This window comes from Filicampus tigris, chromosome 4, assembly GCF_054856515.1.
Source record: "Filicampus tigris isolate MCC_2025a chromosome 4, RoL_Ftig_1.0, whole genome shotgun sequence".
NCBI lineage: Eukaryota > Metazoa > Chordata > Actinopteri > Syngnathiformes > Syngnathidae > Filicampus > Filicampus tigris.
In genome coordinates this window covers 26,851,608-26,879,036 of record NC_141220.1, presented here as the reverse complement: position 1 = coordinate 26,879,036, position 27,429 = coordinate 26,851,608, and the positions used below count along the sequence as shown (strand labels likewise).

At 45.0% G+C, this 27,429-nt stretch overlaps 1 protein-coding gene and 28 non-coding genes across 29 annotated transcripts; all 29 read right to left on the bottom strand.

Annotated features, from left to right (window-relative positions):
* Positions 1 to 3,006: 3,006 nt before the first annotated feature.
* Positions 3,007 to 3,093, bottom strand: trnay-gua (transfer RNA tyrosine (anticodon GUA)). The gene is given in 2 exon segments: positions 3,007 to 3,042; positions 3,057 to 3,093. It is a non-coding gene; the product is annotated as a tRNA-Tyr (tRNA).
* A 154-nt stretch (positions 3,094 to 3,247) lies between these two features.
* Positions 3,248 to 3,334, bottom strand: trnay-gua (transfer RNA tyrosine (anticodon GUA)). The gene is given in 2 exon segments: positions 3,248 to 3,283; positions 3,298 to 3,334. It is a non-coding gene; the product is annotated as a tRNA-Tyr (tRNA).
* A 379-nt stretch (positions 3,335 to 3,713) lies between these two features.
* On the bottom strand, positions 3,714 to 3,800 carry trnay-gua (transfer RNA tyrosine (anticodon GUA)). The gene is given in 2 exon segments: positions 3,714 to 3,749; positions 3,764 to 3,800. It is a non-coding gene; the product is annotated as a tRNA-Tyr (tRNA).
* A 154-nt stretch (positions 3,801 to 3,954) lies between these two features.
* trnay-gua (transfer RNA tyrosine (anticodon GUA)) lies at positions 3,955 to 4,041 on the bottom strand. Its single transcript is given in 2 exon segments — positions 3,955 to 3,990; positions 4,005 to 4,041. It is a non-coding gene; the product is annotated as a tRNA-Tyr (tRNA).
* A 154-nt stretch (positions 4,042 to 4,195) lies between these two features.
* trnay-gua (transfer RNA tyrosine (anticodon GUA)) lies at positions 4,196 to 4,282 on the bottom strand. Its single transcript is given in 2 exon segments — positions 4,196 to 4,231; positions 4,246 to 4,282. It is a non-coding gene; the product is annotated as a tRNA-Tyr (tRNA).
* A 154-nt stretch (positions 4,283 to 4,436) lies between these two features.
* Positions 4,437 to 4,523, bottom strand: trnay-gua (transfer RNA tyrosine (anticodon GUA)). Its single transcript is given in 2 exon segments — positions 4,437 to 4,472; positions 4,487 to 4,523. It is a non-coding gene; the product is annotated as a tRNA-Tyr (tRNA).
* A 154-nt stretch (positions 4,524 to 4,677) lies between these two features.
* On the bottom strand, positions 4,678 to 4,764 carry trnay-gua (transfer RNA tyrosine (anticodon GUA)). The gene is given in 2 exon segments: positions 4,678 to 4,713; positions 4,728 to 4,764. It is a non-coding gene; the product is annotated as a tRNA-Tyr (tRNA).
* Positions 4,765 to 4,918: 154 nt separating this feature from the next.
* trnay-gua (transfer RNA tyrosine (anticodon GUA)) lies at positions 4,919 to 5,005 on the bottom strand. Its single transcript is given in 2 exon segments — positions 4,919 to 4,954; positions 4,969 to 5,005. It is a non-coding gene; the product is annotated as a tRNA-Tyr (tRNA).
* Positions 5,006 to 5,159: 154 nt separating this feature from the next.
* Positions 5,160 to 5,246, bottom strand: trnay-gua (transfer RNA tyrosine (anticodon GUA)). The gene is given in 2 exon segments: positions 5,160 to 5,195; positions 5,210 to 5,246. It is a non-coding gene; the product is annotated as a tRNA-Tyr (tRNA).
* A 154-nt stretch (positions 5,247 to 5,400) lies between these two features.
* On the bottom strand, positions 5,401 to 5,487 carry trnay-gua (transfer RNA tyrosine (anticodon GUA)). The gene is given in 2 exon segments: positions 5,401 to 5,436; positions 5,451 to 5,487. It is a non-coding gene; the product is annotated as a tRNA-Tyr (tRNA).
* Positions 5,488 to 5,641: 154 nt separating this feature from the next.
* On the bottom strand, positions 5,642 to 5,728 carry trnay-gua (transfer RNA tyrosine (anticodon GUA)). Its single transcript is given in 2 exon segments — positions 5,642 to 5,677; positions 5,692 to 5,728. It is a non-coding gene; the product is annotated as a tRNA-Tyr (tRNA).
* A 154-nt stretch (positions 5,729 to 5,882) lies between these two features.
* Positions 5,883 to 5,969, bottom strand: trnay-gua (transfer RNA tyrosine (anticodon GUA)). Its single transcript is given in 2 exon segments — positions 5,883 to 5,918; positions 5,933 to 5,969. It is a non-coding gene; the product is annotated as a tRNA-Tyr (tRNA).
* A 175-nt stretch (positions 5,970 to 6,144) lies between these two features.
* trnay-gua (transfer RNA tyrosine (anticodon GUA)) lies at positions 6,145 to 6,231 on the bottom strand. Its single transcript is given in 2 exon segments — positions 6,145 to 6,180; positions 6,195 to 6,231. It is a non-coding gene; the product is annotated as a tRNA-Tyr (tRNA).
* A 156-nt stretch (positions 6,232 to 6,387) lies between these two features.
* On the bottom strand, positions 6,388 to 6,474 carry trnay-gua (transfer RNA tyrosine (anticodon GUA)). Its single transcript is given in 2 exon segments — positions 6,388 to 6,423; positions 6,438 to 6,474. It is a non-coding gene; the product is annotated as a tRNA-Tyr (tRNA).
* Positions 6,475 to 6,628: 154 nt separating this feature from the next.
* trnay-gua (transfer RNA tyrosine (anticodon GUA)) lies at positions 6,629 to 6,715 on the bottom strand. The gene is given in 2 exon segments: positions 6,629 to 6,664; positions 6,679 to 6,715. It is a non-coding gene; the product is annotated as a tRNA-Tyr (tRNA).
* A 154-nt stretch (positions 6,716 to 6,869) lies between these two features.
* trnay-gua (transfer RNA tyrosine (anticodon GUA)) lies at positions 6,870 to 6,956 on the bottom strand. Its single transcript is given in 2 exon segments — positions 6,870 to 6,905; positions 6,920 to 6,956. It is a non-coding gene; the product is annotated as a tRNA-Tyr (tRNA).
* A 141-nt stretch (positions 6,957 to 7,097) lies between these two features.
* trnay-gua (transfer RNA tyrosine (anticodon GUA)) lies at positions 7,098 to 7,184 on the bottom strand. Its single transcript is given in 2 exon segments — positions 7,098 to 7,133; positions 7,148 to 7,184. It is a non-coding gene; the product is annotated as a tRNA-Tyr (tRNA).
* A 384-nt stretch (positions 7,185 to 7,568) lies between these two features.
* Positions 7,569 to 7,655, bottom strand: trnay-gua (transfer RNA tyrosine (anticodon GUA)). Its single transcript is given in 2 exon segments — positions 7,569 to 7,604; positions 7,619 to 7,655. It is a non-coding gene; the product is annotated as a tRNA-Tyr (tRNA).
* Positions 7,656 to 7,811: 156 nt separating this feature from the next.
* Positions 7,812 to 7,898, bottom strand: trnay-gua (transfer RNA tyrosine (anticodon GUA)). The gene is given in 2 exon segments: positions 7,812 to 7,847; positions 7,862 to 7,898. It is a non-coding gene; the product is annotated as a tRNA-Tyr (tRNA).
* A 163-nt stretch (positions 7,899 to 8,061) lies between these two features.
* Positions 8,062 to 8,148, bottom strand: trnay-gua (transfer RNA tyrosine (anticodon GUA)). The gene is given in 2 exon segments: positions 8,062 to 8,097; positions 8,112 to 8,148. It is a non-coding gene; the product is annotated as a tRNA-Tyr (tRNA).
* Positions 8,149 to 8,302: 154 nt separating this feature from the next.
* Positions 8,303 to 8,389, bottom strand: trnay-gua (transfer RNA tyrosine (anticodon GUA)). The gene is given in 2 exon segments: positions 8,303 to 8,338; positions 8,353 to 8,389. It is a non-coding gene; the product is annotated as a tRNA-Tyr (tRNA).
* A 175-nt stretch (positions 8,390 to 8,564) lies between these two features.
* trnay-gua (transfer RNA tyrosine (anticodon GUA)) lies at positions 8,565 to 8,651 on the bottom strand. The gene is given in 2 exon segments: positions 8,565 to 8,600; positions 8,615 to 8,651. It is a non-coding gene; the product is annotated as a tRNA-Tyr (tRNA).
* A 153-nt stretch (positions 8,652 to 8,804) lies between these two features.
* trnay-gua (transfer RNA tyrosine (anticodon GUA)) lies at positions 8,805 to 8,891 on the bottom strand. The gene is given in 2 exon segments: positions 8,805 to 8,840; positions 8,855 to 8,891. It is a non-coding gene; the product is annotated as a tRNA-Tyr (tRNA).
* A 156-nt stretch (positions 8,892 to 9,047) lies between these two features.
* trnay-gua (transfer RNA tyrosine (anticodon GUA)) lies at positions 9,048 to 9,134 on the bottom strand. The gene is given in 2 exon segments: positions 9,048 to 9,083; positions 9,098 to 9,134. It is a non-coding gene; the product is annotated as a tRNA-Tyr (tRNA).
* A 163-nt stretch (positions 9,135 to 9,297) lies between these two features.
* On the bottom strand, positions 9,298 to 9,384 carry trnay-gua (transfer RNA tyrosine (anticodon GUA)). Its single transcript is given in 2 exon segments — positions 9,298 to 9,333; positions 9,348 to 9,384. It is a non-coding gene; the product is annotated as a tRNA-Tyr (tRNA).
* A 122-nt stretch (positions 9,385 to 9,506) lies between these two features.
* trnay-gua (transfer RNA tyrosine (anticodon GUA)) lies at positions 9,507 to 9,593 on the bottom strand. Its single transcript is given in 2 exon segments — positions 9,507 to 9,542; positions 9,557 to 9,593. It is a non-coding gene; the product is annotated as a tRNA-Tyr (tRNA).
* Positions 9,594 to 9,715: 122 nt separating this feature from the next.
* Positions 9,716 to 9,802, bottom strand: trnay-gua (transfer RNA tyrosine (anticodon GUA)). Its single transcript is given in 2 exon segments — positions 9,716 to 9,751; positions 9,766 to 9,802. It is a non-coding gene; the product is annotated as a tRNA-Tyr (tRNA).
* Positions 9,803 to 9,924: 122 nt separating this feature from the next.
* trnay-gua (transfer RNA tyrosine (anticodon GUA)) lies at positions 9,925 to 10,011 on the bottom strand. The gene is given in 2 exon segments: positions 9,925 to 9,960; positions 9,975 to 10,011. It is a non-coding gene; the product is annotated as a tRNA-Tyr (tRNA).
* Positions 10,012 to 24,948: 14,937 nt separating this feature from the next.
* On the bottom strand, positions 24,949 to 27,429 carry cdkn1cb (cyclin dependent kinase inhibitor 1Cb). The gene is made up of 3 exons (XM_086029671.1): positions 26,784 to 27,429; positions 26,570 to 26,681; positions 24,949 to 25,660 (listed from the first exon to the last, which is right to left on the bottom strand). The coding sequence occupies exons 1-2, from the start codon at positions 27,280 to 27,282 to the stop codon at positions 26,572 to 26,574; spliced, it is 609 nt and encodes a 202-aa protein (XP_085885797.1). The 5' UTR covers positions 27,283 to 27,429; the 3' UTR covers positions 24,949 to 25,660; positions 26,570 to 26,571.

The following is a 27,429-nucleotide window of genomic DNA, read 5'->3' as shown; positions in this document are numbered from 1 at the left end:
CCGTCCGTCATCTATCAGTCAGTCATTTTTCATGATGAACTGAATTGTAATCGTCAATCCGTCAGTTGGTCCGTCAGTTAAGTCCGTCAGAAGTCCATTGGTCCGTCCCCCCAAAAAAACGTTAGAAAACGGGCGTCCGCCGGTGACAGACTGATGGACCGTCAATGACGGATGCGGTTGTGACGATTACACAGACGGGTGAAAACAACTTCCATCATGGTTGTTACCAGAGGTAGGCATTTTACTAAATTTTGCTGGTCCGTCATTCGTCAGGCCATCATTTTTCGTGACAAACCGAATTGTAATTGTCAGTCCATCAATCCGTCAGTCAGTCCGTCAGATAAGTCCGTCAGAAGTCCGTTGGTCCGTCAGTCTGTCCCGCAAAAAACATCGCAAAAACGGGCGCCCGCTAGTTACAGACTAGCGCTCCATCAGTGACGGATGACGATTACGCAGACAGATGAAAGCCCACTTCCGTCATTCGACAGTCCGTCGTTTTTAAACGGTGTCCCGTCAATCGTCAGCAAAACGGGTGTCCGTCAGTGACGGCCAGTCCGTCAGTCTGATGGGATGCCCGCCTCCGGTATTATGTCACCGCCACCACTGTAAGTTAGCGTCATGTCCCCCATCACGCTGGAATGGGCTGGAGACAGAAAGACGTACGACTACCCAAACCCGCAAATGTTCACTGACACGCAAAGCCGCAGGTTCAAGCACAAAAACCGTTTGATCGCGACAAATCTATCCAAGGCGGCATTTACCCTACGCTGTGTAGCGACTTCACAGTCTCCCTCTGTTCTTTTTATGTCTGTCCTTGTTGAGGGCTGCTAGCGGGGAGCCACATGTGTCCCACGTCTGTGCAGGGACATCGCAGCCCGGCCCAGATGTGACGCCGCAGCCGGATCAAAGTGACTTTGATAATGCCACGGAGGTTTACACAACAACCTGAGGGCACAAGATGCTTCACACTAAGGCTTTGATTTACTCAAGGTTGTGCATGCAAAAATGGGCGCTAGGGAATTCCGAGATGCAAATATGTAGTTGAGCATGCGTAATGTGTTTTTGTGACCCTGAGACAAATAGCAATGATGGATTTTGCATTTTTTAAATACTGTATCTCAAAGCAATGGTAGTGTAGTACCTTATACCCTGCCACAAACTGGTCCAAAATTCAGATTTAAAAAATACATGGTTGGGTTGTGTCAGGGAGGGCATCTGGAGTAAAAAACAAATCATGTGAGTGACTCACCGTGATGGGACAAACTGAAAATACTAAAAATGCAAACTGGTACCGCTGTGCGTAACAATGACTGCAGATATTGTGGCGAGAAAGAGGCGTATGCGAAATGAGAGGCAACGGGGATCTCGTGTAAACATTTCTTAAATGCCATAACACATTGTCTCCTCTGAAATGCTATTTTTGGCCTTCGGAATGATCTTAGGGCTGACCAGTCACAAGAAGGAGTCATGCCAGCTCCTCTATGACAAAACTCTTTTTCAAATCTGCATTTCCTTGTGTCTGGATCATTTCAGCATACTGTTACAATCGCTGCTTGGACTTTCCCAGAGCAGCTTTTTGGATGTGCGCAATGTTGCGGAGGATGCGCAGATACGTCCAATTTCCCCGTGTTGACTCAAAAAAAAAAAAAAAAAAAAAAAAAAAGCTTTTCTGTTTGTTTTTTGTTTCGCCTCCCCAAAACTATTGGAGTTTCTGTTCTGTCCTCTTCCACTCTTCCACTAACACTTCCAATGCCATCACTTCAAACTTCATGTTATCCTTCTATTTTCTTACTGCTCTGTCTCCTCTCCTTACTGAATGTTAATACCTTAAACGCTTGTTCTTCTCCACTGTTGTTGCTTGTTAGCCCTTCCAATTAATGTGTTCAATTTTTTGGGCAGTTTGCCACTGTACTATTTTGAAAATCGACCACCTGGGCCTGAAAAGGATTTTTTAATTTACACTAAACACGCTTACAAATGTTTCCTGTTGTCATTTTGGTTTGTTCTCATGAACCTCCTCTTTGTAAGTCATTTTTTTGTGTTTTTGCGGTGAGGTGGCTCAGGCCTCGTCGGTGCAAGTTTGGCAACAGGAAGGCGATTTGGGAGATTAAACGAGGCGGGAAGGAAGCAGATACAAGACGTACTTCCGGGGCTACGTTGTAAACATTTGTGGGTAGTTTTGAAGTCTTGTGCTTGACGATAAGGATGGCCCTCTGATCACTGCGTCTTATCGCTCTTGAGTAGTGTAAGCGCTCAGGGGGGCAGCTCATTATGCAGATCTGACTAAAAGAGCAAAACAAAGCAGCACATTTGTATTTCTTGACAAAGGAAAAACACACAGCATCTCCGTCCCAGTGGCTTTTGTTTGCTTACTTTGCTCACCCTCCCCTTCCCCGCAATCCGGCAAGTGTCTCTACAGGCCGACAGTGTCTTAAAATCTTAGCGCTTTTCTTTGTAGGGTGAGGTGAAAATCCACTTGGATGCGAAATAATGACGGGGATTTAATCTGTTAGTGCTAGTGTCGAAAGTCCACTTAGAGGGATCAAATCCCTCTGCTTTGAAAAGTCACTCCATGAACCGTAGCTAATGCCCTTTAGGAGTTAGTATCACATGAACTATAATTGTTTGTTTATGATACTTTGGTGTGTTTTTTTTTTTTAAATACCGTTTGAATTATATCAGGCACATGATTAGAAGTGGTCAGATGCTATGGCAAAACAGGAACGCTATTATTTATATATATTTTTTATTCTGTCAGTCAATGTTTATAACCAACATCCTCCACATTTTTAATAGTTATTTATATAGCAAAGTATAAGCCTAATCATTTTGACTGCTACACTAGATGACACAACATGGCTGATGTAGATGCGGGTGGATGCCAAATCTTTTACATGCTCCATTTGAGCAGTATGAAGGTAATGTGTCGATGTTGAAACGGCTGGTAGTGAAGTAAAGCCAAGCAATGCATAAGATCTGAAAACGTATCCACGTATCAAAAGTGAATCCTTCGAGCCGGATTTGAACCAGCGACCTAAGGATCTCTGTATGCGCCACTACAGTCCTCCGCTCTGCCAACTGAGCTATCGAAGGCTACACCTGCAACTGGTAATGTGTTGATGTCGTTGAAACGGCTGGTAAAGTGAAGCCTAGGAAAGCATAACTGGAACCGTGTCCACAGCGACTTTTGACGCTAACTGGAATCATGTTCACAGCGACTTTTGAAGCGTGAAGCCCTCACAGTGTATCCTTCGAGCCGGATTTGAACCAACGACCTAAGGATCTCTGTATGTGCCACTACAGTCCTCCGCTCTGCCAACTGAGCTATCGAAGGCTACAACTACGACTGGTAATGTGTTGATGTCGTTGAAACGGCTGGTAAAGTGAAGCCAAGAAAAGCATAACAGGAACCGTGTCCACAGCGACTTTTGAAGCTAAGTGGAATCATGTTCACAGCGACTTTTGAAGCGTGAAGCCCTCACAGTGTATCCTTTGAGCCGGATTTGAACCAACGACCTCTGTATGTGCCACTACAGTCCTCCGCTCTGCCAACTGAGCTATAAGTATGACTGGTAATGTGTTGATGTCGTTAAAACGGCTGGTAACGTGAAGCCAAGGAAAGCATAACTGGAACAGTGTCCACAGCGACTTTTGAAGCTAACTGGAATCAAGTTCACAGCGACTTTTGAAGCATTCACAGTGTTAAATTTCAATCCTTCGAGCCCGATTTGAACCAGCGACCTAAGGATCTCTGTATGTGCCACTACAGTCCTCCGCTCTGCCAACTGAGCTATCGAAGGCTACAACTACGACTGGTAATGTGTTGATGTCGTTGAAACGGCTGGTAAAGTGAAGCCAAGGAAAGCATAACTGGAACCGTGTCCACAGCGACTTTTGAAGCTAACTGGAATCATGTTCACAGCGACTTTTGAAGCGTGAAGCCCTCACAGTGTATCCTTCGAGCCGGATTTGAACCAACGACCTAAGGATCTCTGTATGTGCCACTACAGTCCTCCGCGCTACCAACTGAGCTATCGAAGGCTACGACTATTTCTGGTAATGTGTTGACGTCGTTGAAACGGCTGGTAACGTGAAGCCAAGGAAACCATAACTGGAACTGTGTCCACAGCCACTTTTGAAGCTAACTGGAATCATGTTCACAGCCACTTTTGAAGCGTGAAGCCCTCACAGTGTATCCTTCGAGCCGGATTTGAACCAACGACCTAAGGATCTCTGTATGTGCCACTACAGTCCTCCACTCTGCCAACTGAGCTATCGAAGGCTACAACTACGACTGGTAATGTGTTGATGTCGTTGAAACGGCTGGTAAAGTGAAGCCAAGGAAAGCATAACTGGAACCGTGTCCACAGCGACTTTTGAAGCTAACTGGAATCATGTTCACAGCCACTTTTGAAGCGTGAAGCCCTCACAGTGTATCCTTCGAGCCGGATTTGAACCAACGACCTAAGGATCTCTGTATGTGCCACTACAGTCCTCCGCTCTACCAACTGAGCTATCGAAGGCTACGACTATTTCTGGTAATGTGTTGACGTCGTTGAAACGGCTGGTAACGTGAATCCAAGGAAAGCATAACTGGAACTGTGTCCACAGCCACTTTTGAAGCTAACTGGAATCATGTTCACAGCCACTTTTGAAGCATGAAGCCCTCACAGTGTATCCTTCGAGCCGGATTTGAACCAACGACCTAAGGATCTCTGTATGTGCCACTACAGTCCTCCGCTCTGCCAACTGAGCTATCGAAGGCTACAACTACGACTGGTAATGTGTTGATGTCGTTGAAACGGCTGGTAAAGTGAAGCCAAGGAAAGCATAACTGGAACCGTGTCCACAGCGACTTTTGAAGCTAACTGGAATCATGTTCACAGCCACTTTTGAAGCGTGAAGCCCTCACAGTGTATCCTTCGAGCCGGATTTGAACCAACGACCTAAGGATCTCTGTATGTGCCACTACAGTCCTCCGCTCTACCAACTGAGCTATCGAAGGCTACGACTATTTCTGGTAATGTGTTGACGTCGTTGAAACGGCTGGTAACGTGAATCCAAGGAAAGCATAACTGGAACTGTGTCCACAGCCACTTTTGAAGCTAACTGGAATCATGTTCACAGCCACTTTTGAAGCATGAAGCCCTCACAGTGTATCCTTCGAGCCGGATTTGAACCAACGACCTAAGGATCTCTGTATGTGCCACTACAGTCCTCCGCTCTGCCAACTGAGCTATCGAAGGCTACAACTACGACTGGTAATGTGTTGATGTCGTTGAAACGGCTGGTAAAGTGAAGCCAAGGAAAGCATAACTGGAACCGTGTCCACAGCGACTTTTGAAGCTAACTGGAATCATGTTCACAGCCACTTTTGAAGCGTGAAGCCCTCACAGTGTATCCTTCGAGCCGGATTTGAACCAACGACCTAAGGATCTCTGTATGTGCCACTACAGTCCTCCGCTCTACCAACTGAGCTATCGAAGGCTACGACTATTTCTGGTAATGTGTTGACGTCGTTGAAACGGCTGGTAACGTGAATCCAAGGAAAGCATAACTGGAACTGTGTCCACAGCCACTTTTGAAGCTAACTGGAATCATGTTCACAGCCACTTTTGAAGCATGAAGCCCTCACAGTGTATCCTTCGAGCCGGATTTGAACCAACGACCTAAGGATCTCTGTATGTGCCACTACAGTCCTCCGCTCTGCCAACTGAGCTATCGAAGGCTACAACTACGACTGGTAATGTGTTGATGTCGTTGAAACGGCTGGTAAAGTGAAGCCAAGGAAAGCATAACTGGAACCGTGTCCACAGCGACTTTTGAAGCTAACTGGAATCATGTTCACAGCGACTTTTGAAGCGTGAAGCCCTCACAGTGTATCCTTCGAGCCGGATTTGAACCAACGACCTAAGGATCTCTGTATGTGCCACTACAGTCCTCCGCTCTACCAACTGAGCTATCGAAGGCTACGACTATTTCTGGTAATGTGTTGACGTCGTTGAAACGGCTGGTAACGTGAAGCCAAGGAAAGGTAAAGTGAAGCCAAGGAAAGCATAACTGGAACCGTGTCCACAGCGACTTTTGAAGCTAACTGGAATCATGTTCACAGCCACTTTTGAAGCGTGAAGCCCTCACAGTGTATCCTTCGAGCCGGATTTGAACCAACGACCTAAGGATCTCTGTATGTGCCACTACAGTCCTCCGCTCTGCCAACTGAGCTATCGAAGGCTACAACTATGACTGGTAATGTGTTGATGTCGTTGAAACGGCTGGTAAAGTGAAGCCAAGGAAAGCATAACTGGAACCGTGTCCACAGCGACTTCTGAAGCTAACTGGAATCATGTTCACAGCGACGTTTGAAGCATTCACAGTGTTAAATTTCAATCCTTCGAGCCCGATTTGAACCAGCGACCTAAGGATCTCTGTATGTGCCACTACAGTCCTCCGCTCTGCCAACTGAGCTATCGAAGGCTACAACTACGACTGGTAATGTGTTGATGTCGTTGAAACGGCTGGTAAAGTGAAGCCTAGCAAAGCATAACTGGCACCGTGTCCACAGTGACTTTTGAAGCTAACTGGAATCATGTTCACAGCGACTTTTGAAGCTTGAAGCCCTCACAGTGTATCCTTCGAGTCGGATTTGAACCAACGACCAAAGGATCTCTGCATGTGCCACTACAGTCCTCCGCTCTGCCAACTGAGCTATCGAAGGCTACAATTGCGACTGGTAATGTGTTGATGTCGTTGAAACGGCTGGTAAAGTGAAGCCTAGCAAAGCATAACTGGCACCGTGTCCACAGTGACTTTTGAAGCTAACTGGAATCATGTTCACAGTGACTTTTGAAGAGTGAAGCCCTCACAGTGTATCCTTCGAGTCGGATTTGAACCAACGACCTAAGGATCTCTGCATGTGCCACTACAGTCCTCCGCTCTGCCAACTGAGCTATCGAAGGCTACAACTATGTCTGGTAATGTGTTGATGTCGTTGAAACGGCTGGTAAAGTGAAGCCAAGGAAAGGTAAAGTGAAGCCAAGGAAAGCATAACAGGAACCGTGTCCACAGCGACTTTTGAAGCGTGAAGCCCTCACAGTGTATCCTTCGAGCCGGATTTGAACCAACGACCTAAGGATCTCTGCATGTGCCACTACAGTCCTCCGCTCTGCCAACTGAGCTATCGAAGGCTACAAGTACGACTGGTAATGTGTTGATGTCGTTGAAACGGCTGGTAAAGTGAAGCCAAGAAAAGCATAACAGGAACCGTGTCCACAGCGACTTTTGAAGCTAACTGGAATCATGTTCACAGCGACTTTTGAAGCATGAAGCCCTCACAGTGTATCCTTCGAGCCGGATTTGAACCAACGACCTAAGGATCTCTGCATGTGCCACTACAGTCCTCCGCTCTGCCAACTGAGCTATAACTACGGCTGGTAATGTGTTGATGTCGTTGAAACGGCTGGTAAAGTGAAGCCTAGCAAAGCATAACTGGAACCGTGTCCACAGCGACTTCTGAAGCTAACTGGAATCAAGTTAGCGACGTTTGAAGCATTCACAGTGTCAAATTTCAATCCTTCGAGCCGGATTTGAACCAGCAACCTAAGGATCTCTGTATATGCAACTACAGTCCTCCGCTCTGCCAACTGAGCTATCGAAGGATACAATTGTGACTGGTAATGTGTTGATGTCGTTGAAACGGCTGGTAAAGTGAAGCAGAGAAAAGCATAACTGGAACCTTGTCCCCAGCGACTTTTGAAGCTAACCGGAATCAAGTTCACAGCAACTTTTGAAGCATTCACAGTGTTAAATTTCAATCCTTCGAGCCGGATTTGAACCAGCGACCTAAGGATCTCTGTATGTGCCACTACAGTCCTCCGCTCTGCCAACTGAGCTATCGAAGGCTACAAATATAAATGGTAATGTGTTGATGTCGTTGAAACGGCTGGTAAAGTGAAGCCTAGCAAAGCATAACTGGAACCGTGTCCACAGTGACTTTTGAAGCTAACCGGAATCATGTTCACAGCAACTTTTGGAGCGTGAAGCCCTCACAGTGTCAAAAGTGAATCCTTCGAGCCGGATTTGAACCAACGACCTAAGGATCTCTGTATGTGCCACTACAGTCCTCCGCTCTACCAACTGAGCTATCGAAGGCTACAAAACCAAATGGTAATGTGTTGATGTCGTTGAAACGGCTGGTAAAGTGAAGCCTAGCAAAGCACAACTGGAACCGTGTCCACAGTGACTTTTGAAGCTAACTGGAATCATGTTCACAGCGACTTTTGAAGAGTGAAGCCCTCACAGTGTATCCTTCGAGTCGGATTTGAACCAACGACCTAAGGATCTCTGCATGTGCCACTACAGTCCTCCGCTCTGCCAACTGAGCTATCGAAGGCTACAACTATGTCTGGTAATGTGTTGATGTCGTTGAAACGGCTGGTAAAGTGAAGCCAAGGAAAGGTAAAGTGAAGCCAAGGAAAGCATAACAGGAACCATGTCCACAGCGACTTTTGAAGCTAACTGGAATCATGTTCACAGCGACTTTTGAAGCGTGAAGCCCTCACAGTGTATCCTTCGAGCCGGATTTGAACCAACGACCTAAGGATCTCTGCATGTGCCACTACAGTCCTCCGCTCTGCCAACTGAGCTATCGAAGGCTACAAGTACGACTGGTAATGTGTTGATGTCGTTGAAACGGCTGGTAAAGTGAAGCCAAGAAAAGCATAACTGGAACCGTGTCCACAGCGACTTCTGAAGCTAACTGGAATCAAGTTAGCGACGTTTGAAGCATTCACAGTGTCAAATTTCAATCCTTCGAGCCGGATTTGAACCAGCAACCTAAGGATCTCTGTATATGCAACTACAGTCCTCCGCTCTGCCAACTGAGCTATCGAAGGATACAATTGTGACTGGTAATGTGTTGATGTCGTTGAAACGGCTGGTAAAGTGAAGCAGAGAAAAGCATAACTGGAACCTTGTCCCCAGCGACTTTTGAAGCTAACCGGAATCAAGTTCACAGCAACTTTTGAAGCATTCACAGTGTTAAATTTCAATCCTTCGAGCCGGATTTGAACCAGCGACCTAAGGATCTCTGTATGTGCCACTACAGTCCTCCGCTCTGCCAACTGAGCTATCGAAGGATACAACTACGACTGGTAATGTGTTGATGTCGTTGAAACGGCTGGTAAAGTGAAGCCTAGCAAAGCATAACTGGAACCGTGTCCACAGTGACTTTTGAAGCTAACCGGAATCATGTTCACAGCAACTTTTGGAGCGTGAAGCCCTCACAGTGTCAAAAGTGAATCCTTCGAGCCGGATTTGAACCAACGACCTAAGGATCTCTGTATGTGCCACTACAGTCCTCCGCTCTACCAACTGAGCTATCGAAGGCTACAAAACCAAATGGTAATGTGTTGATGTCGTTGAAACGGCTGGTAAAGTGAAGCCAAGCAAAGCATAGCTGGAATTGTGTCCACTGCGACTTTTGAAGCCCTCACAGTGTCAAAAGTGGATCCTTCGAGCCGGATTTGAACCAACGACCTAAGGATCTCTGTATGTGCCACTACAGTCCTCCGCTCTGCCAACTGAGCTATCGAAGGCTACAAAACCAAATGGTAATGTGTTGATGTCGTTGAAACGGCTGGTAAAGTGAAGCCAAGCAAAGCATAGCTGGAATTGTGTCCACTGCGACTTTTGAAGCCCTCACAGTGTCAAAAGTGGATCCTTCGAGCCGGATTTGAACCAACGACCTAAGGATCTCTGTATGTGCCACTACAGTCCTCCGCTCTGCCAACTGAGCTATCGAAGGCTACAAAACCAAATGGTAATGTGTTGATGTCGTTGAAACGGCTGGTAAAGTGAAGCCAAGCAATGCATAGCTGGAATTGTGTCCACTGCGACTTTTGAAGCCCTCACAGTGTCAAAAGTGAATCCTTCGAGCCGGATTTGAACCAGCGACCTAAGGATTTCTGTATGTGCCACTACAGTCCTCCGCTCTACCAACTGAGCTATCGAAGGCTACTAGGAGGAGTGGTAATGTGTTCATTTCCTGGCTAGTAAAGTGAAGCCATGCCAACCTTGAGAAGTTTTTTCCTCAGGCCTGAGCATCTGTGATGTCATTTTTTGTCAACAGAAAGTGAGACTTTGGCCACCCCCTGAGATGGCGAAAACCAGTTGGATTTTGCAGCTTAACTCATATTCCACTAACACAATATTATATAGAATGCCAATTTTAGATCCGTGTGAAGAACATTTTTGCGTTGACTTCCGCTTTAAGTGTAGTTCATGTGTGAAACAAGTGCGTTGTCCCTGGCGACGATTTCTCACAATGGTCACATGGGGGCATACTTGAACCGGCAGTCAGAGTGTTCCTCGCTCATGCTGGCCTCTTGCGACACGCCAAGATAGACGCGCACACGCTGACATAAATGCACTTTCGCACGCTTCTTCTCACCAAGGGCCACCAGCAGCCCCTCCTTTTGAAAATCCACCACTGCCTTTCACTCTGCAAAACATACAAATCTGCTTGAACACACACACACACACACGTTCACGATGCGACACTTGCTCAGACACGCTTCCAAAAAGGGCCACCCTGGCCGTATGCGCTGCCGCATTACATACAGACAAAAGTATTAGGACACCAGGTCATAATGAAGTGAAATGGAAGAAAATATTGATTCGAAGCTCTGCCGGGAAGACTTCGTACAAGAGTGTGTCGGTGGGATTCTTTTGAAAATGTGTCCTTTGTTCAGTTGTGAATGCAGACACTTCTCTGTTGCAAGGTGCACACGTGCAACCACATTATTTCTTGTTTATTTAACTTCCTTTCTCTAAAAGATATTGTAAAACTTCATTTGACTTGACAGGTGGTCAGAAAAAGTTTTGTTCTCTTTTTTTTTTTTTTTTTTTTGAACAAAGGGTGTGTAGACTTTTTGTCTGCACTGTATATCGTGGTTGACCCATTTTGGCAACGAGAAGTCAACATATCTTTATTATTGCCCGTCATAAAACTTCGGGCTATAAAAACATGACCAGTGAAATGTTAAAATCAAACTCAGCCCTGTGGCCCATTTTCCATGTTCACAATTCCAAAAGCTGTCACTTTTTCCCATTTTTGCTCGCAAGTTAAAAATGCAAATAACAAATGAAACGCAGATTCCTCCATCCTTCACAAATCAATGCGTGCTGGTTCTCCAAAGCATCCTTTTGTCTCTTGCGGTGCCGCGGCTGTACTTTCCATTCAAACTCTCACCTCAGCGACCCTCGCCCGCCTTCACCGGCCATCGCGTCCCGAGGGGCTCGCAAAATATTTGGTGGGATACGGACTGGCTGTTTGGAAGCAGATGGCGTGCTTCTGCCTCTCATCTCTTTTTGGTGACATCCACTGGGAATTGGAGCGGCCTTTAAGCATTCCTATAGAGGCCACGGGCAGATAAGTGAGTTATGCAGTTGGCCGCCATCTGGGCCTGGCCTGCAGCTGACTGTTGTCATAGTGTTGCAGGGAGGTGTTTCCAGAGTGATAGAGGGATGGAAAATGTATACATAAATCATAGATTCATTTCTCTACATTGTTAGGGAATTGTACCGGATGTCTCCTCACATTTGACTTGACTCACGGCCGACTAGGCTGTTGAATATGTTTGTTTTAGGGCGAATAGTTCTTGTTTGCACAACAAGCAGCAGTTTGACAGAGAGTAAACAACTCTGGAAAAAAAAAAAAAAAAAAAAAAAACGGGCTGAAGTTAACTGTCAAACTTAATATAAGACGTAACTCACATACATAACATATAGAGAATTATATGTTGGAAATACATATTCCACGTGGTATCTAAATCAACCAGACGGTATGTGAACACAAATACTGCATCAACACATGTAGACAGACAACAAAACTCAGTCTTATTTTCTCTGTAAAAAGAAAAAAACTAATAATAAAAAACTAATATTGCTGTAGTTTCCCTTACAGTAGTTGTGAAAGTCTTCTTCGTTTTTGGCTTCATGACGATTTTATTCTGCCTCCGCGTGGCCACATTCCACACCACAATTCGTCTCAACCAATTAATCATAACACTTTACATTATATTTAATTTTGTTATTGCTATATTCGAAAGTACATTTTTAGAGTGCTGGTTTACTTATTAAAAGTCTTATTTTCTCTGTAAAAAAACCCCAAAAAACTTATATTGCTGTAGTTTCACTTACTGTAGTTGTGAAAGTCTTCTTCGTTTTTGGCTTCATGACGATATTATTCTGCCTCCACACCACAAATGGTCTCAGCCAATTAATCATAATACTTTGCATTATATTAAATTATGTCATTGCTATATTTGAAAGCACATTTTTTTAGAGTGCTAGTTTATTTATTAAAGTCATTTTTCTTGGAACGTGTTAATGGCATTATTTCCATTCACGAAATGAATTTTGACGGAACGAATGACACTCGCATCTCAGGGCACTGCTGCAATTTTAAAATGCAACTAGTCCCGTAGCGAGGTCTGGTGCTGACTTTTGAGAGCATCTTTTTTTTTTTTTTTTTTTTTTTTTTTTGGCTCCCATTGTGGACAAATTTGGTGCCATTCTTGCGCAGCTGACGGCGTCTTAATGGAACATAGCATCTGTTGTGAAACAATGGGGAGGCAGCAAAGGATGATGGCAGGGGACCATGTTCCCGTTGCCAATTTCCCCTTTTCCCATCGCTGGGGGGCTTTGTGCGCCGTCCATTGACCCTGCCAATTCTGATCCGCGCTTGACTTGCCGCATATCTGCTTGTTGTTATCCAGCTTTACGCGCGGCCATTCAGCCATTGTGCCACACGTGTGTGTACAGTTTTAGAGAGCCCCGCATCCCATTCACGCAGGCGCAGCCGTACATCTGCCCGAGTGTAATTGTTGCAGTGGCGCGCGGTGTGCGCACGGTGCGCGGCATTCCCAATGCCATTAGGAACTTGATTCCCAACAAAGTGTGCTGTGAAAGAACAACGGGTGTGCTTGTGGGAAATGATCCAATTTCACATCGGTGAGCTGAAAATTATTATTCATCAGCTTTGCGTTTAACGAAACAGGCCAACCTTTCACACAAAGTAAGTCGATTTGTCATTAAAATGGGATAAGCTCGTCATTATTTCGTAATGCATCGGCGCCTTGACTTACGAGTTTAATTCGTTCCGTGAACAGGCTTGTAAGACAAAGCACTCATATCGTAATCTCGTAATCGGAATAGATTGATTTTTAGATTTTTCCCCACTTTTTGTTTTTTTTTTCCACCTGAGGGGTTTCGATCATGGGATGTCGTTAATATTCGTAAAATCTGGGCATGTGAAGCCCATTAAAAAGAGGAAGTCAACCCAAACATTTTTTCCCAGAATATGTTCCAAGCAGGCTCACTAGTTCAAATACGGCATTCTGATTGATATTGCGTTTGCGGTATGTGAGAAATCCACCAATTTTTAGCTAGCTCATGGGGCGGCCATTTTGTCACTTCTATCGCCTGAAGATGACATCGAAGTTTGCTCAGGGCTCAGATAATGACCAATCATGGCTCACCTGTTTTCTGAAGCTGAGCCATGATTGGTCGTTGTCTGAGACCTGAGTAGTTGTGATGTCATTTTCAGTCGACAGAAGTGACAAAATGGCCGCCCCATGAGCTAGCTAAAAATTGGTGAATTTCTCATATACCACAAACGCAATATTAATCAGAATGCCGTGTTTAGACTAATGGGCCTGCATGGAACATATTTTTTTCAAGAATATGCTCCCAGTAGGCCCACTAGTTGAAACACGGCATTCTGATTAATTTTGCGTTTTTTTAAGCAGTTAAATGCACTGTTATTTAGCCATTTTGTCTTCTGTCGACTGAAAATGACATTTACAACTGCGCTCAACGACCAATCACGGCTAACCTGTTTTCTGAATCTGAGCCGTGATTGGTCTTTGTGAGCAGCTTGTGATGTCATTTTCAGTCGACAGAAGACAAAATGGCCGCCCCCAGAGATGGCTAAAAGCGAGTGCATTTTGCTGCTTAACTTATATTCCACAAACGCAATATTTATCAGAATGCCGTGTTTTCAACTATTGGGCTAGCAGAGAACATATTCTTGAAAAAAAAAAAAATCTTGGCGTAGACTTCCCCCCTTTAAGACTCTTTTGTGATTAAGGTCTTTATAAATACATTTTGTATGACTTAATATCAGAGTCGTCTTTCATACCCCTTTGAAAAACAATGAAAAGATGATGAATCGTGGACAGTCTGAGTGTTGCCACTCCCCAGTGTTGCCAAAGAGTGTTTTGATCCCCGCAAAGCCCACACACACGGTGGGACGCCGGTCACTTTGAATGACCCCCTCCCCGCGATGCCATTTGCCTGGTAGACATGTGGCCGTTTCATGTCTGCCGGCGTTGTGTACACAGTGCGTCGCGCCGCTTGGGGTACAGTGGCATTTCTGGGACCGAAAGCCGCTGCGTTGACGGCCCCGTGCACAATGCGGCTGAATGCGCGGTGTGGACGCACAAAAGCCTCCCCAAAACACACACGGACGCTTTCCCTTTACGCTTTAAGTCCTCATCAAAGCTGCCTTTAGCGCCTCTTTCTCCCTATCCTATCCATCTATGTACAATTTTGTGTGTGGGGGGGGGGGGGGGGGGAGGGGGGGCGCGTGTGTGTGCGCACATGTGTCTAAATGGGCCCTTTCCCGCTGTGTAATTGCGGGCTGCCCATCAGCCCATTGGCTCTGCGCTGCGTGGCGACTAAAAGATGTTGCTAATCCCCCGGCATAAAGCCGCGGGTCAAGCAGCCAGCGGCGGTTGAATTCAACTCCGGGACGGCAGCCACAAATTAGGACAGGCCGACGAGACCCCGCAGCATTCTGGGTATTGTTGTGAGCTGCCAACCGCTCTCAAAAGAGCCGTGGCCCCCGTCAGGAGGAGCAGCCGGGGGAGAAGAGGAGATTGATGGCAGCCCAGTGAAGCTGCGAGCTCCCTGATAAATTTGTACCAGCGCTAGGACGCTAACCGCTAAGGGAGCTATTTTCGTAAACAGGCGTAAAAGCTGGCGCGTCTTCATTTTCGTGCCGGGGCTAGGTTAGTTTAGGAATTTGGCAGAACGCGCTGCGCCATGACGGGCGTTCCGGCGGACAGAAGGCGTTTTCTTTGACGTGCGCCGGCACAGCGGACGATTTGGTAACGGAAAGCACAAAGTCAACTAGATTTTACACCAGATAAAAGCAGGTCTAAGTTGCGGCGCAGGTGGAGATTCCGCGCTCCGCCGATGCGTGACTTCACGCACATCAGTATTGACTTCAGCGTGCATCGAACAATCATTGTAGAAATCAGTTGAGGTTGCCGGACGCACGATTGGTGATAGAAAGTTGTCTCCAATTGCCCCACCCCATAGTGACCAATTTTACATCATCGGCAAACGGAGCTCCTCTCGCCCTCCTGTGCGCTGAATTGAAAGGGAACGAGGGGAGCCGCGTCCGTTGGGCGGCTAACAAGTCGGCTGTTCTCTCTCCCACAACGGCGCAAACGCCCCTTTCTACCTGCGTCCGTCCACCAAAATACCAAAAGAAAACTCCACTCATGCTCACAGTCAGACTGCACTTTGCGCTGGACATGAAAATAGGGCCCAAAGGCTATTCTTGAAGCACTAGGCCCTTCCTCAACCTTGACTACACGTCCCAAAGCCAAGTGATGACTATCTAAAGACAAATTTAACATAAAGTCCCTTGAGTGTGTTTCGGTCAAACAGAATTGTCCACATGCACTTTATGACAATGTTAACTTTTTATCGAGACATAACTGTCCACATTTTCATGGATAGTAAGTCCACTTACAGAACCATGGCTCATTCTATTCCGAGATATTTGAATCAAGAGCTAAAACAGTGTTTGTTCTGTATTAGTCCTTTTCATGTATTTATGAAATATTTAAAGTGGAAGTCAACCATAACATGTTTTTTTCTGAATATGTTCTATGCAGGCCCACTAGTTGAAACAAGGAATTAGGATAAATATTGCGTTTGTGGTATGAGAGTTAATCCAGGCCATCTCAGGGGGACGGCCATTTTGTCACTTCCGTCGACTGAAAATGACATCACAACTACTCAGGGCTCAGGTGAGGAACAATCACGGCTGACCTGTTTTCCGAAGCTGAGCCGCGATTGGTCGTTACCTGGGCCCTGAGCAGTTGTGATGTCATTTTCAATCGACGGAAGTGACAAAATGGCCGCCTCTGGAGATGGCTAAAAACGGGTGAATTAACTCTTACCCCACAAACACGATATTTATCCGAATGTTTCAGCATAGTGAGCCTGCTAGGAAGATATTGTTGAAAAAAAATATGTTTGGGTTGATTTCCCCCTTTAAAAGGGTCGTTGGACTTCCATAGCTTTCCTCAACAAGGTTAAAAAGAAGCCGCCGGTGTACTCCGGCAGCAGGACGAAGCTGTTGGGTTTTGTGCAGTCCGATGAATGATGACCCTTTGTTGCGTACCTCATAAAGGCTGCCGTGCCGCCCCTTTTCATAAGACCCGGCCGGCAAAAGTGAGGCGTGAATAGCATTAGTGCAAGTCAGTGCACCCATAGCTGTGTGGCCGGGCCTGAAACGCCGCCTGCGAGGCCTCCGCCCCAACTTTTATACGGCGAAATGATTGAGGGAAGAAGAAACCCGGCCTGCCAATAGAGGAAGGGACGGTGGGAGGCGAGGAAGGAGGCGCGTCACGACGGATGGACGGACAAGATAAAAACGCAGGCAGCAGACGCCCGACAGAAGCATCGCATCGCCGCGCAAGGCGGGAAGTGAAGGGGAACAGGTTTGCCTCCGAGGGGCTGAAAGGGCTCCGGACAAAAGGCGCCAGGGGAAGAATGGAGGCGGTCAGGACTGGCACTGGGCCGGAGTTAGATCTCATTTCTCAAGTGTCATCGCACTATCTGTCTCCTCCTCTCTCCTCTCGCCCCAATTACCGCCACAATGAGACAGGCCCCCACTTTCCCGCCGGGCCGCATATGCCGGTCCGCTTGCAACGCTCTCGGTCCAGTCGGACGATGAGATTTCGATGGTACGCGCCTGGCTCAAAGGGGCCCCAGGAGCTCGTTTGTCGGGCTGACGAATGTCGCAGCTTGAGGGCGACCACGTCGGTCGCATTTCTGCCTGGGGGCCGTTTGCGGCCTAAAAACTCAAATCAACCGCGATGCGGTTGGTGTTTTGCGCTGCTTACTTTCCGAACTGGGAGAAGCGAAGGACAGCGAGTCAATGGTCAAAAGTGCGCCGCGAAATCAGACAACAGAGACGAACGAAACTCATCATACGCGAGTACGATTTATCCTACTCTCAAAAAGTAGATAAGCGTATATTTGGGGATATTTCTGATTTTTACGATCAATGTTTTTATTCAAGAGCAAGTCAACCCAAACATTTTCTTTGCAACAATATGTTGTATGCGCCCCCACCAGTCTAAACACGGCATTCTGATTACAATTTGAGTTAAGAAGCAAAATGCATGTTTTGAATCCAGCTCAGGGGGCGGCCATTTTGTCGCTCCCTGTCAACTGAAGATGACATCACAGTTTCTCGGCAATCACGGCTCACCTGTTTTCCGAAACCGAGCCATGATTGGTTATTCCCAGATTCCATATATTGATTTTGATGTGTGTCCGAGTAAGTTGTTGTGCCCCCCCGCCCCATTCCAACCCCCCCCCCTCCCCTGACTTCGGATGCTGTGAAGGCGTTCGACCATCTCACGGCATCCCTGTCTCATCTGTGGGAATTCAAATCCTCATTGTGTCTCCGGCACGCCATATGTTGACGCTGGCATATTGGCGGCCATTTTGTGCATGAGTGAGGTTTTGGGGGGGGGGGGGGGGGGTGTTCAGCTGCAAAGGAAAACAAAAGAGGAATCTGAGACAGCTGGCATGTTGTTGAAGTGGCGAAAGCAGCTTTTTGCCAAATTTAGGGGCAGATCTTACGACAGATCTCATGTCACTTTTCACTGAAATGAGCCGTCATGGCCGTTCCGCTTTGAGCCGTTTATTGAACACAACAGTCAAACACACCAAATACAAAATGCAGAGGAGCTGCTGTAGGTCACAACTCACACCCAGAAGCTCACATGCAGACTAACGGGTCAACCGACTCACTAGACCACATCCAAGACAAATACAAGAGTAATTAGACTCATTATATTTTATTTTATTTATTTTATTATGTGTTCATACAGTAACAAAATTCAAAATTAAAAGCGCTTTTTTAAAATCTTTTTTTAGGCGTTTAAGTCACGGTAGAACTGCACCTTCTTTGCTGTCTCTGAGATTCCTTCAGGAATATCATGTGCCTTAACTTTGGCCACCAAATCACCAACGTGACCTTTAAACCTTCTCAAGGGGAGAGACAAAGCGTTCCATTGAGGGGACGCCCCTCGCTTCACGCGCGGCTAATTGGCACAAAATGTTCATCTTACTTGAGCTACTAACTTACTTGAAGCGCCTCGCAAACCTTCTGTTCGGGTTAGCTTTGTTGAACTTGCAAAAATTCCAATTAAATCAAGTTCGGCTTCACTCGCTGGACACTTCATTAGGTACACCTGGATGTGACATTTTAGCGCGTGGAGATTCTGCCTTAAAATGAGTTTGGTGTTTATTATGTTCATTATTTATACGGGTTGTTTTTCCACTGAGGGCTGTTCCTAATTATTTTTTTTGGGGGGGGGCAAAATCTTGGGCGTTAATAACCACCCTATGAGAAATTGCGCCATAAAGATAAACATTTGGTTAAATGTGACAATGTCAAACTGCGCCTTGTTATCTTATTTGTATTTGCTCTCATTAGAGTTTGCGGTTGAACAAGCACATGAACGTCTTCGTTCAGTTCACAAATGCCGGGGGTTGAAGTTTGGAGTGACATTTCTGACGGAGCTCAAAAAGCCCACCAAAATTGGAAACAGCTCTTGGTACGAAGGAGTGCATTCCAAACAACTGCAAACGACAACTACACTAGTAAGCATGTGGTTAAATCAAACATTTGCGCCGTATGATCTCTGGGAATGCAAAACATGACAAACTGCACCCAGAATGACAAAGAGTGTCAATCAAAAGCGAGCATCATCACGATTTCTATAGTCTTTTATTATGGCCAGGTGTACCTAATATTGTGGTCGGTTCGTCAACAACCTTGCTATTATAAGTGCGTAATCTCAGTGCACACGCCACCTAAATCCGACCACTAAATATAAAAATTCCCCTTTTTTTTTTGTTTTACCCGAAATAGTTTTTAACATCCAGTAATTTAAAAAAAAAAAAAGACAAAGGGCCATTCTTGAATTAGATGAGAAGTAGGAGAAGGTGGGAGGCTGATTAACAACCACCTCCCTTTCTCCTCCCTCCTCCACCACAAACACACACATGCGCGCGCGCACACACACCAAAGTAGAGATGCAAAAAATAAAGGAGACAGAAAAGAGATATTTTGTAAAGCAGCCACAAGTTCCCTGTCATGCCGCCTCCTGCGTGGAAGAAGCCGCCTGCAGGCCCCTTTTGTCCCACGCTGGCATGAATACAAAGTGGTTGTAAGGGGGAGAAAAGGGAAAATCGGCATTGTTGTGGCCGCTCTGTAAATGGGGAGAGAAGGAAAATTGTGTGCGTGCGTGTGTGTGTGGGGGGCTTTTGGTTTATTTTATTCTTAGGTAACCTTTTATTATTATTTTTCAGAATATTTGACGGGAAAACAAAGTATAGTAATAAAATGACTGCATTTAACATACTGTATGATTGATTACAATACACGTAGTGTGCTGTTTATTGAACAAATAACAGAACGTAAAAAAAAAAAAAAAAAGATTCAAAAAGTAGTTGGAAGAAGTAAAAAAAAAAAAAAACATCCCGTCCCTACCACTTGTTCTTTGTATACGTTGACTTATTTCAACAAATTGGTACAATAACAGGTCACTCATGTAGTGTATCCCAAATGAAAAAATACTTCAAAATGTAAACTTACACATATATAGAACTGAACTTCCACTCTTTTTTTCTCCCTGTTTTTATTTTACAAAAAGAAAAAAAAAACAATATCTACATAAATGTAAGCACATATGCACACATACCCAAATCAATAAACGAAACAAAGAGGGTCTCCTATAAAAATATGAACCAAATCCAATACATTGTTCGGAACATACAGGAGACATACACATTTTGGCAATGCACAGTCCTCGTAACATTAACCCCCCCCCCCCAAAATCACTACACCCTCACACTCACAACTTCAATTTTCCTTAAAAAGAATACGTATATTGTATGCAATTGAAAATACAGTACACCAAATGATATTAAAGCATTTTTCTATTAACTTTATTTCATCATTTATTCTTCATAAGAAGAATACGACTGTTGAATTCAATTGGATACAAAATAAACGGCCCAAGTCTTACTGAAGCTTTTTTTTTTTTTTTTTTTTTTTTTCCCGGGGCCTTTCTCAAAACTTTGACTGTTTATTTATCCAGGAAAGACACACTTCTCTCCTTTGTTCGATCGTTCAATCACGTGGTGTGTGTGTTTGCATGTGTTGGGGTGGTCATGGGTGTGCGTGTGTTTCTTTGTGTCTCTGTGAGTATGAGATAGAAAGAGAACAAGAGAGAGAGAGTGTGTGAGAGAGAGAGCGAGAGAGAGCGAGAATGAGGTGTGGGAGTGTGTGCATGTGTAAATGAGAGACCGGCAGATATTGTGTGTGTGTGCGTGTGTGTGTTTCGATGAGATCAAGTAATGTTATATTATATAAGTATATTTCTAATATTTTTTTCCATCTCGCGTTGCAGTAAAAGGGAACCAAAATAGGCTGAAACAGCTCCCAAATTAAATGAAACATTTCAACTTTATGACTCTTGTAAATGCAGTTTTGAACATCGCTGTTTTACTTTGGATTAAATTCGAATGTCATCAAAGTGTATTTATTTTTGAAAGAAGATCACAGACAAAAAAAAAAAACAAACCAAAAAAAAAAAAAGGGTGTGGCTAACTAGACGGATGCAAAACGACAGATTCATCTTGGATCGACTTAAAGTGTCCAATGGTGTCTAGTCTGCGCTTTCAAAACAAACACCAGGCTAAATTTAGCATCCCATTCATCACGCTGTAGGGTTTAACAAAAAAAAAAAAGAAAAAAAAAAAGGTGTGGGTGTAAAAGGGGGGTCAGGGAGCTTTAACTCTGTGACAAAGCCTCATTTGCAGGTCAATGCGATGGCACACTCGCCTCTCGTCTCCGTGCAGCTCGCCTTTGTTCCCGCCCGACTGCGCCCATGCCAGATGGTCATGGAAAATGCTAATTCCCGGCCCGATTTGCCTCCTTTTTGCATTTAATTGCACACGGCCTCGCTAATTGTGCGCTGCCGTCGGGTGGAGGAGGATGTGATTTGAAAGGGTTTTTCTGCTCTAAAATGACAGTTGGGTTTTTTTGTTGTTGTTGTTGTTGTTGTTGTTGTTGTTATTTTTGGTGTTGGGTTGAAATGACTTGCAAACCTTCTTCATGGAGGGAATAGAGCAGGTTGCTTCTGACTTTTTAATGACGCAGGCCTCAGAATCCTGCTAGAATGCGAACCAATTAGAGGGAGTGCATTGTGTGTCCATTTATGCTCTCTTAATTGTTTTTTTAGTATGATATTTTTTTTCTGACAGTAAAACGTGCAGAATGCTTGAATACCCATAACATGGGTATCATTTGATAGTTGCTTTTTCGCCTATATTAATTCATCTAATAAATATATTTATATTTTAAATAATTACGTCAAATCATAATTAATGCATGAAAGGGTTAAAATGTGTTTAATCATTTATATTAATTAATATAGGTGAAAGCAACTTTTCAATAACTGTGCATGAAAGGGTGAATTAGTGTGTATATGTACATTTATGTGGGGGATGTATGTAAAATATATGTACGTTTTTGGATAGTAAATATAAAAGGTCTACACACCCCTGTTGAAATGCCAGTTTTGGGTGATTTAAAGAAAAAAAGAGCAACATAAATTAATGCAAAAAAAACCCGGCTCCAACGTGAATGTGACCTATAACTTGTACAACTTAGCTGAAAAAAAAAACAAGAACAAATGACAAAATAAATGACAGATGTGGTGGGTGCACAAGTGAGCACAATCTCTTAACTGTGATATGGTTGTCTTCAGAATTCATCCATCACATTCACACACACCTACCACCATTTAAAGTGCATCTGATTAACCCGAAATACATTTCAGCGGTTCTAGTAGGCTTTTCTGCCTTTTTTTTTTCTTTGCTTTCTAGCAGAGGTGCGAACACTGACAGTTATTTAGGACTGAAAATGACATCGCAGTTGCTCAGGGCTCAGGGCTCAACGACCAATCACGGCTGACCTGCTTTCTGAAGCCATGATTGGTCGTTACCTGAGCAGTTGCGATGTCATTTTCAGTCGACAGAAGTGACAAAATGGCCGCCCCCTGAGATGGCTTAAAATGGGTGGATTTTGCTGCTTAACTCATATTCCACAAACGCAATATGACTCAGAATGCCGTGTTTCAACTAGTGGGCCTGCTGGAAACATATTCTTGGAAAAAAAAAAGTGTTTTGGTTGATTTCCTCTTTAAGAAGCTAGAAAAATGTCAGAAAAGGTATACTAGAACCTCTAAACTTTATTTGGAGTTAATCAGAGGCACTAAAATGGATGGATGGATGGATGGACGGATGAGTTTTTGCTTGTGCGACTTAAACGCTCCCATCGCAGGAATGTCGCGACGAGCTAACATATCCAATCCAAACACGTCAACACGAGACTTCGGCGTCGCGTTCAAAGGTGGTACGGGACACGGTGCGCGAGGGCCTCACGAGAGCGACCCCCCACCCCCCCCAAACCCCACGTCGTCGGCAGCTGCTTTTGTCATTATATTCCATTGAAGGCTTGTTAGTGAGGCCCGCACAACAACTGCCATCTTCTCCCTTTGTGGCCATCAAAGTAGCCCAAATTGAGTCATAACCGCCACTTCCTGTACACGGCTCCTATTAAGACGCACGAAAAAAAATTGGATGGATGGACAGACAGACAAACCACACCTTTAGCCGGAGCGATCACATTGCGCTTGTTATATTTGATGCGGCCGCACAGCCGAAGAGAGGGAAAAACTGCAAGGTGACCCCCTTTTAACGCCAAAGGGGAGGTACCCGAGCCCCCCGAATGTGTGCCGTCTCCGGCGCGGAGGGGACTTCATTAAAGTAACACATGAACAGCTGTTGTCTTTAACATGTAAACTATTGAGTTTTTAAAAGTCCACTCAATGACCCCCGCGGCTCCCCGCGGGCATATGGGCGTTAATTAGCTGGATATAGCCCATAGATTAATTATAATATTTTTTTCGGCCATTGGTATCAATGGAGCAGCCAGACAAAGTGTCTTTTGTTCTGTGATGCAGGACATTCTGTGGCTGACTGAATGGGTCTTGGCTATGTCTACATGGATTTGCCATATGGCAACAAAAAGCAAAGAAAGGAGCCCGAGAGCGCTTTGTGTTGGAAATCAGAACAAGCCCTGGCGGCTTATGGCTGCATAGAGCCGACAAAGTCACTCTTGCCATCAAAAGTCTCCATTTTTATCATGTCACACAGTCAAAGCCATTCGAGCAATCGCACCGTGCGATGGAGAATTACCATAATGTGACCGGGCATGCGTGGACGGAAAAATGTCAATAAACGCCACGTAAGAGGAAATGGCGTGTCAACTCTTAAGAGCCAGCGCAATCCTTCCTGAGATGGGTCATATTTTACAAAAAAAAAAATTGTTTTTTAAATCCCTTAAAGAATGAAAATAATGCCTTCCAGCAAACCGTCGCCCATTCTTTAATTTCCGGGCAATGATTTCAGTTACTTTTTAACATTCTTAACTTTCTTGAACATGCCAAAAAAAATCGATGTTAACCACCGTTGATGATGTTCACATAATAAAAACGTTGGTTCTCTCTACAAGTGTAACGAGATGTTCATCTCTGTGTGGTAAGACAACATGAAATAAAATTGAACTACTCATTCTTTAATGAGACATAGACATACTTTCGGAGTTCAGTGATTAGGTGCAGTCCATTAAAAATGCCAGCTTTGCGAAATAAAAGCCCATTCGTAATACGGCGCTGGGAATAATGCAGTAGGAAAAAGTGCCGGCGCGTATGTATGAGTGCTGCTGTTTTGGTTAGCAGCTGAGTTCAAATGGGCTTGGAAGTTTAATATCTTTCTTTCTCTGCGAAACAGAGAGGCATTTATTTTTGCCTTAAGCGGATGCTGGTGACTAATTGTGATTTATTTACTATTTGACACAATGCTATGTAGGCTGTATACAGTATATATCATACAGTTTGGATACAGAATCGACATGCTAACCAGTAGGTTGAAAAGTGGCCTCCGACATTATGTATAAACTGCCAAATTGAAGCTGCGACACCACGCTTAGTGCTGATTGTTCATCACTGTGCATTTGGCTTCTTTCATGTTAGTGTAAACTTACAAGTATGACCTGCTGAATGCTATGTGTCAATAGAAGGGCCCAATTACAAAGACGTGAAGTTTTTCTCTCTCCAGCTCTGGCAGGTGGCCTCCACGCCCGGTGTATCCACAGTGGAGTAAACATTGTGTCTGTGCGTGCGCGTTAAGTGTGTGAGCGTGTCTTTTGGGGGGCTCGTTGAGTGCGGCTGCGTGTGGGGGTGTCTCGGTTTGCGGACAATGCGGGGATCCAAAGGCAGCTGCTGCTTCTATAGAGGGCCAAAGGGCCTTTAAATCCCAGCCTATATCCCACAGCTGCCATGCTGCTCAAGTCTCAATACAGCCCCCCATTACAACAACAAAAAAAAAAAGAAGAAAACATGCACCCACCCCCACTCTCGCAAGGTATATCAAGGCTGCACCTGAGCCACTCAGTAAATGGAGTGTGATAAGAAAGAACAGTGACAACAAATGCAAAAGTTGACTTAAAAAAAAACCATTTTATTCTCATCTTTTTTGCCCGTGAGAGCCTTTGCATGGAGAACAAACATTTTTTAACCAAAAAAAAAAACAAACAACAAAATGGCTCAGAGACATAAAGACAACTAGTGTACGCTACAAGCTACATGATTGCAAATACACCACCAATAGAAAAATATGTAAATAAAATAACATAAACATACACCATAAGGCTGAATCGAGAATTCACTTAAAACGTACAAAAGAAACATAAATAAATTATAAGTTAAAATAGTCTTAAAAATATACATTTACAGGAGAAGATTAAACCCAACGACACATTATTCATTTATAGGATGATGTCTCTATAAAGCTGTACACTTTTGGCCAGTGTAGACAATTTAAAGTCTTTTTTTTTTTTTTTTCCTTACGGATTGCACAGATGTTAAAACACTGTTAACACTGTCGAGTGGCAGCAACAATGAATGCTACATTTGTACTGGATAGACAATAAAAAATAAAATAAAAATAAAAATCACGCCCCACCGTCCCCATCCCGAGAGCGCGGCCGGTTCAATCCTGAGAGGCCGGCGGTGGGTGTCCGGTGTCCGGCCAGCGCTGTTCCACCGGACCCGGGGGTCAGCCGGCGATAGTCCATTCACTACCTTCCTCCATCCTTTTCTTTACTTCCTCCGTCAAACATGCCAACGCAAGCAGTAGTGCAAAAATCCACCTAAGGAGGAGGAGAAAAATTGAGAAAATGTGAGTTATCCTCCAAGAACAAAATGGAGATAAACAAGCGAGCCGAGCGTCTTCCTCGCCGGGATGCAACATCACCAAAGGGGGCGGCACCTTTTTTTCCCGCCACAGCGCGTGACGTCTTTCCCCTCCCCCACCTCGTCTTACTATCACTCCACCCTCCTCCCCTCCCTTTCACGCACACCCCTCCCCCACACACTTCACTTTTTTTTTGACGCGTTAAATCCTTTCAAAATACGGCGAAGAAAACAAATAAACACACACAAAACTACACACAATCATAAAATAGAAAATTAGGCCATTAAAAGCTTCAACAGATAACCATAACACTACCCATAATAGTACATAGCAAGTTTTGGAACAAACCCGTTGAAATAGCCGGATAGAATCACCCCAATAAAACCGATTATGTGATAATGATTTTCAAAATAAAGCATATTTTGATAAGACAGCTGGTATAAATAGCAATTATTTATAAAGTACAACAGAATGGTTACCAACTGAAATCGCTAACATGTTCCCAAATGTGTAATTCTAGATGATTTTCAAGACAAAACAGACAAAGGTCCATTAAACAGCCTTAAGACGACTAATAATAACATAGTAAATATCATTTAAAACTTTTATTTCTGGGCAATCAGCGATGATCTCCAAAATAAAACGTAAAGGACTCAAATTAAAAAGCCCGAACATGATTTTTTAACAACCAAAATGACCGTTCAAAATAATCACAAGATTCCAGGCTGGTAAGTTAAAGGGAAAAGACCAGATCGAACAGCCTTTACGTAGCTTATGATAATACATCAATGTAGTCCACCATATTTCATTCAATACAAGTACTAAACCAGTAAACAATCGGCATTGAAATGATTTATAAGTGTACCTTCAACGGATCCTCTTCCTGGGGGTTTGCTCCATGGGAATGGGAGACTTGGAGTGATGGCTCAGCTCCACACACTTTCTCTCCGCGGCCCTCTTTCGCTTGGCGAAGAAATCTAAACGCAACAAAGCACAACGCAATTGGAGTTGGCACGCAAGTCTCACGAGACACGAAATCTCGCCTCGTCCCATTCAGCCTGGATGCTGGCTCGACTTACCTGTGATGTGCGTGTTGTCGTCCGCGGGGGCCGCCGGCCTCTTCCGACCGCCACAAGGGGCCCTCCTGTGGGCCAGCAGCCTCCGGGAGTTGAGCTTGTCCGCGCGGTTCTCCTGGTTGAGCTCCGCCGGCGCGCCGTCGCTCCCCTCGGGCGCGGACAGACGTTCCAGCGCGTCCGGGTGCAGCTTGACGGGCGTCGCGGGCACGCTGAGCTGGGACGAGCCCTGGTAGAACGCCGGGGTGCTGTCCGAGGAGACCTCCACCCACTCGTAGTCTCCATCCAGCGGGGTGTTAGCCTCAAAATTAAAGTTCCACCGCTGCCGGTCGCGCTCGGAAATCTCCCTCAGTTTCACGCTCATCTCCCGGCTCAGCTCGTCGTGGTCCACCGGTCCGAAGAGGTTCCGACACACGCCGGTGCGCTTGTGGAAGGGGAAGGTCCTCCGGGCCACCAGCCTCTCCATGGCAATGCTCGATAACTGGGCGTGAGACATGTCCCCCATAAGGCACAAAAACACAACCGATTTGGAAAAACAACAACAAAGTGAGAACAAGATTCCCAACGCGGATTCCTCGCGTGTGTGCGTGTGTGTGTGTGTGTGTGTTCCACGCCGCGCACTTGTGTTTTAAATGTACCGTGCTAGTAAAAG

Coding starts and splice junctions, on each gene's coding strand:
- cdkn1cb (XM_086029671.1), bottom strand. CDS start 27,282: ATGGGGGACATGTCTCACGCCCAGTTATCGAGCATTGCCATGGAGAGG. Junction 26,682..26,783: donor CGACAACACGCACATCACAG/GTAAGTCGAGCC, acceptor TGTTGCGTTTAG/ATTTCTTCGCCAAGCGAAAG.